This window comes from Haematobia irritans, chromosome 1 (genome assembly GCF_050003625.1).
Source record: "Haematobia irritans isolate KBUSLIRL chromosome 1, ASM5000362v1, whole genome shotgun sequence".
NCBI lineage: Eukaryota > Metazoa > Arthropoda > Insecta > Diptera > Muscidae > Haematobia > Haematobia irritans.
Window position 1 is genome coordinate 85,989,412 of NC_134397.1, and position 6,607 is coordinate 85,996,018.

Genomic DNA, 6,607 nt, shown 5'->3' on the forward strand with positions numbered 1-6,607 from the left:
CCCCATCCTATGATGGAGGGTATAACAAGTAAGGAAAGTCTAAAGTCGGGCGGGGCCGACTATTTTATACCCTTCACCACTTTGTAAGTCCACATTTTCGGTACACAGAGCTAAAAGACCACATAAAATACCCTATAAATCAGAACAAAGTTTAAAAGATTTCTCTATACTTTTTCTCCAAGAAGAGCTCCGTCTAAATTTTAGAGAGAATTCCTTTTCAATAAAATTTAGTAGATAACCCGTAAAAATAAGAAGAAACCTTATTAATATTAAGAAGGTGACTGGTAGATATTAGAAGGAAACCTTTTAAATAAAATTAAGAAGATTCCTTGTAGAAATATGAAGGAATTCTTCTTCATAAAATTAAGACGGTTACTAGTAGAAATTAGAAGCAATTCTTATTAATAAAATGAAGACGGATACTAGTAGAAATTAGAAGGCATTCTACTTATTATTTTTGTTTTAAATCATTGTTTTTATTAATTCATTCAATTGTTACAATATGTACTTATGATATTTATACATTAATTATAACTACATAATACAATAAAAAATAAAGGTCATGTTTTCCATATTTTTTTGGCTCTTATAACTTTTAATCCATTATTTAAGAGGTAAAAATGTATGGGCGGTCCATCTAAGGAATCAAAGTTGATAACTGTGTAATTTTGTGTCTCAGAACCAACTAAATATGATTGAAATCTCTCCGAAAAATGTATACATACATGATTTTTAACTACAATACTGACATTATTCTCTTTGATTAAAAAATCACATATTTCATAAATAAAAAAATTCTCGTTAGTCACTGAAACAATGTGTCCAATTTTAAATGATGTTCCCCTGAAAATAACGCTGTTTGTTCTGGTATATGAATTAAAATCGGATAAATTTAATGATGTAACATAAGAATTATCTTTTTCAATAGGAAGTATGTTTTCAAAAACAAAATCGGGTTGAAAAAAGGTATTGTTTAAAATTGAGTTAGCAAATCTTATTGATGATTTTATTCCTAGGGATAGAGGAACATTTACTCTGGACGTTGTACTTCGTGCATATTTTTTATGTATTTGGTGTTCTGCCTCAAATCTAAACGACCATAGGTATCTCAGTGGTCCTAATTTCTTAATAATAGTGGGGTAATGTACAAGGTTATGATGTTTAGGTTTCAAAGTATCATTAAACAAACTTTGATATAGTTTGTTGTGCTCTTCAATCAATAGTTGAAGCTTAATTAATGCGTCATCATCAAAATTTGGTAATAATAGACAATCAATTATTTTAATGAAAAGGATTAAAAACTTATAAACAGAATCATTTGGTTCGACAAGATCGCCAATCATAAGTAGTACAAAATGGGAAAAAGTTTACATTTGCTTAGCGCTCATTTTAAAATTAGAGCTTTTTATATGATTTTTTGTTACAGCGGGACAAACATTACCAATTTCTGTTTCGCCATATTGAAACATTTGCTTGCGATAATTAAAAGTTTCCAAAGTGAAAAATTTTTTTTCGTATATAAAGTAGTGTAAAATTTTTGAAAAATTATATTTACATATACCACTGAATAAATCATGCATGATATCGCATGATATGTTATCGGTGACATGAAAATATGGAAGAGAATTGAATATAGAATTGTTTTTAACACCAGTTGTAGTGGGGACATTTAATGCAATATCAAGTTCATAATTAATTTTATTTCTTAAAGAATTGGAATATTCGATACAATCAATGCGTGTCTCGTTCTTATTTCGTTTACATACCCTACAAAAAGAGTATGATGAAAATGAATTACTATATCCTAACGCTGTGTTGAGGCCTAAATTATCACCTAAAATCTGAACAAGCTGGATATAGATTTTGTAATGTTTATCACCCGTTTCTATATTCAAACCATCAATATATAATTTTTTAAAAATATCTATTAATGGAGTGAGGGCAACATTTAAACCACATTCGTATAAATCTGTACATTTTACAAATCCGCATACAAATATATTCATGAGCCTGGCAGCTTGATGTTTTGGAATTGTTGGGAAAGTGTAATATATTCCACATATCTTCTGTTGGCAGGATTTCGAGCCTAAAGGATCATTGATCTCAAAATCGTCCATGTACAAAAAAAGTGGTACTATAATCTTTTGTTCATCACCATTTACACTTTTCCAAAAATCTCCATTTATAAAGCTATAATAAGTATTAAATTTTGACATGACCTCAACATTAGCTAGCATTATTTCCCAGACACCTTCACTTTCAAAAAATTTTTTAATTTGGAAAGGAATGTCAGCCAGTACTATTTCTGTCTTAGCGCTTGTCAAAGTTGGATTATTGTTTAAAACTATTCCAGATAAATCATTGCTTATAACATATTTTTGCGGATGTTTAAAAAGTTTCAAATTTTCCAATTCTTTAAGAAATTTATACTCAGAACTCACATTTAGAAATGGCTCAGATATATTTTGCATTATTTCTTTCGTTAGGTGTGCATTTTCATTCCTTTGAATTAAAGGATTTATCATTTCAGCTATTGGTACTGTAATACGCTCTGTTATAGCTTTTTGAATATTTAGTATGTCTTTCCTGGAGAAATGTGGATAATTGTGAAGCTCAAGGGTAAATGCAAGAATTGCATTTTTGAAATTTGATAGACATGTAAGTTGACACTCTTCAGGATGTTCTAAAGGTGTAGAAATTTCTTGTGGAACTAATGCTTGATTCAGAACATTATTTTCAGGGGAAGTACACTCTGTTTTATGTTTTCCTAAGTGTTTCTGAAATCTATATATGTTATGAAATATTTGATTACAGTTTTGTTCATTGCAAACAAATTTTGATATGGGTGGAAGTACATGGTGTTTTTTTAAATGGGTTATAAGTAAAACCGATGTTAAGTGGCATTTATGACACAAATAGCAAGCAAATTTGGGCATTTTTAACAATCTTAAAACAAAAAGCAAAAATCTAATTATTTGTCTAATTTGCTAAGCAAATTTGATACGGAAGGAAAATCTTCAGACTTCAGTTCAAAAAAATATTGCTCTAAAAATACCCACACTTGCTTGCTATTATGGGAATAACCAATTTGAAATACATAACTTAACTTAATTATAACGTCGACACATTTCATTAAAGTGGAGCACTTCCATTTGAGCCCGTCGCAGTACACATAAAAAGCTGACATATTTGAAATATCTTCACCTACCGCAATAATGTGAGGCTGCAATGACTGTTTTCTGCTCGCGTACTCTTGAATGTTAGTTTCAATTGTCGGCATAACATCGTTCGGTGTAGTTACAAGCATTATAAACTCTGATTGGGCGTCAGCAATTGTTGGTTTATGGGTTTTGGTCAGACGTTGTGGTTGAAGAACAGCATGGAGCAGCAACAAAACAACAGCATATATAGAATCTGAAAAAATTATAAAAAAGAAATTATTTATTATTACATACATTTTAGAAATTCTGATTTTTTATACCATTTGATAAATTTTTTTCACCAAGTTTCGAAAGTAAAAGCTCTCGACTGGCTTGGTCTTTAACTTCTGTTGCTAAGACAGGGAGTATTTTTTTCTTGAAGCTGTCCAACTTCAAAAATAGCCGGTTGCCCATACCTGGATGCATTCTATCAAAATCAATGTCAACCTATTAGAAATAAATATATATTAATATTCAAATAAAAAATTATTTATTTATATCTTACCAATTCATAGCCCTGAAAATCATTGTAGCGTGGCCAATCTGCCAGTAAATTCGAAAGAGAGCCCTTATATTTGCTTCTTAAACACCATGTATCCAACCAAAATTGTTTAACTTTTTCCCAAGGAGTGCAGTTATTAGCAAGCCAACATTTTTTTTCGAATGCATCACCTAAATAAATGATATCGTACAAGTTAAATATTGTCAAAAGGACAAAGTAATACGACTGATAAGCACATACCATCAACATCATCTACATCAGATTCTTGTGTAGTAGGAAAAGTTTTGTTTTCTAATTTGATGGTGTTGGCCCAACGCGAGAACAATTTTCCGCTGGGATTCTTTTTCCCTTTTTTTCTCTCCATAAAGTAGAATTCCTAAATTAAAATAATAGATTAGAATTATTTTTTTAGTTATTGTTATCAAATTCAAGAACTTACTGGGGTTTCTTTAGGAAATACTTTGGAAATTTCATTCGCCCACCGCCTCATTTCGGAATATTGCATTTTACGACCAGAAGCAATATAATTATCCACAATACAATGAGTTAAAGATGTTTGATTTCTGCTATCCAAGCAGCCATTCTTTTCTTGGTAAGTCAACACAAGTTGTCCTTTCACTGTTTTTTTCAACAACTCAACAAGATTGTAAGAGGTCGAATTTTCAGAAGAAGCAGATTGGCATGGAGTGCATTCTCTTGATTTAGAAATTGACACATCTTGTGACAGTTTTTCAAGCCAATTGAGAATTCTGGAGTTCACCGATAAAGTGTCTTGGTCACAAATGAATGGAATGTTTTTTTGTTTCCGCCACTCCCTCAAACCTGCCTTAAACTTTATACGCTCTCCGAAATATTTCTCATCCACTTTATCAAAAAACAAGTCAACATCTTCAATTTCGGTTTTCTCGAGCACGAAATAGGAATTAATTCCACGCTCAATCAAAGTTGATATTATTTCATTCAACAAGCCCCAAGATTTAAAAAGTTCCACTACTTCATCCATCCTTGATTGAGAAGAAATAAATAAATAAAAAAATAAATAAAACTTTGAAGAAATTTTCTATAGAAATAAAATGTTAACAAAATTTTCTATAGAAATAAAATTTTGACAAAATTTTCTATAGAAATAAAATTTTGATAAAAATATCTACAGAAATAAAATGTTGACAAAATTTTCTATAGAAATAAAATTTTAACAAAAATATCTACAGAAATAAAATGTTGACAAAATTTTCTATAGAAATAAAATTTTGACAAAAATATCTACAGAAATAAAATGTTGACAAAATTTTCTATAGAAATAAAATTTTAACAAAATTTTCTATAGAAATAAAATTTTTACAAAATTTTCTATACAAATAAAATTGTTACTAAATTTTCTATAAAAAGAAAATTTTCTATGGTAATGACATTTTGACAAAATTTTCTACAGAAATAAAATTTTGACAAAGTTTTCTACAAAATCAAAATTTTGTTAAAAATATCTACAGAAATAAAATTTTTAACAAATTTTCTATAGAAATAAAATCGATACACTGAAAAATAGTGCACCCACCAGGAAGAATACTTTCTGATCATTTTAAAAAGTTTTGAAAATCTTTAGAAAATGTTAACTTAACAGTGTTACAAACGCTGGTATCACGCCGATATCATAAAAATAAGTAAATATTTGTCAACAAATTCAATTCAATTATCGGATGAAATTTGTTTCTCTTGGGGCCTCCGGAGGTCAAATCTGAGAATCGGTTTATATATGGATCTGAGGATCGGTTTATACGCTCACGCACACTCACAATAGAAAAATTTTACTCACGCACGAAAAAAAATCAAGGCGCTCACGCACCCTCACGAAAATTTTCTTGGCCCTCACACAAACAACAGAGAATTGTTACAAATGCACGCAAAATTTTGTGAGGAATTTACGCAAATTCACGTCTGCCAAATTATATAAATTCATTCGTTTAGTACACAACAATTGTTAATAGTGAAGAAATTTTAACATTTATTTAACATAAACTCCTTTCAAGAATTACTTAGCCTCTGTGTCTTTGACTTAAAAAATGCGCACAAAAAAACTGTATACTGACACAAAAGCAACAACGTGCATACATATGTATGTATAAGGCGCAGGACGTGACGAAAAAACATTTGTGCTTACCTAGAAACTTTGTCACAAGCCAACGCTGGCATATATGTATATGCACATTTGTTTAAATATGTATTAACTTTCTTTAAACTGTACACTTATGTAATTATGTTTTACAATTTCACTTTTTAACGCCTCAAATTCTTTTTTATGTATATTAATTTGATAAAATTCACTTACATTTTACAACACGAGGAACTAACACAAATCGAAGCACTTCATTTCACAGCTCAAAGTTGACTGATTGAATGTTCTCTTCTTACTAGTTTAGAATTAAAATTGGCTGATGCAAAAATAAACTACCGTTATTTTGATGTATGTATACGCATTTTAGTAGAAGAAGAGCGAATAAGAAGTTTTCTCCTTATTGTTAGTCGATCTCCTTTTCAATAAAATTAAGATGACACTTACAAAAATAAGAAGTTTAGCATCTTAATAATAAGAAGGTGATAATCTGTTACAAAAAAGAAGTTTTTCATCTGATTATGCTCATATTAAGACGAAAGAAACATATTTTTAAAAGAACAAGAGCAAATGAGAAGTTATCTTCTTATATTTAGCCGATTTTCTTTTCAATGAATTTTAGATGAAATTCAAGATAAAAATGAGAAGATTTTCTAGTAAACATTTCGTCAATCTTGTCCCCTGTCGCTCTCCTTTGTCACCAAGTTTTTTTAAAAGTCAATCTCCTTATTTTTAGGTGACATTTTTGGCTCTGTGTACCATATCAAATCCGTCCAATGTGTTGGATGCTATATG

At 29.8% G+C, this 6,607-nt stretch overlaps 1 protein-coding gene across 2 annotated transcripts; it reads right to left on the reverse strand.

The window, feature by feature from the left end:
• Window positions 1-451: 451 nt before the first annotated feature.
• LOC142221346 (uncharacterized) lies at window positions 452-6,144 on the reverse strand. Of its 2 annotated transcripts, none has more exons than XM_075291054.1 (6): window positions 6,029-6,144; window positions 4,142-4,706; window positions 3,943-4,078; window positions 3,706-3,872; window positions 3,482-3,647; window positions 452-3,414 (listed from the first exon to the last, which is right to left on the reverse strand). In XM_075291054.1, coding segments are annotated over exons 1-6 (1,479 nt in total). In that variant the 5' UTR covers window positions 6,031-6,144; the 3' UTR covers window positions 452-2,971. The 2 variants fall into 2 exon arrangements, with proteins under 2 accessions (XP_075147169.1, XP_075147168.1); XM_075291053.1 differs by lacking the exon at window positions 6,029-6,144 and adding an exon at window positions 5,861-6,015.
• Between the last annotated feature and the right edge of the window lie 463 nt (window positions 6,145-6,607).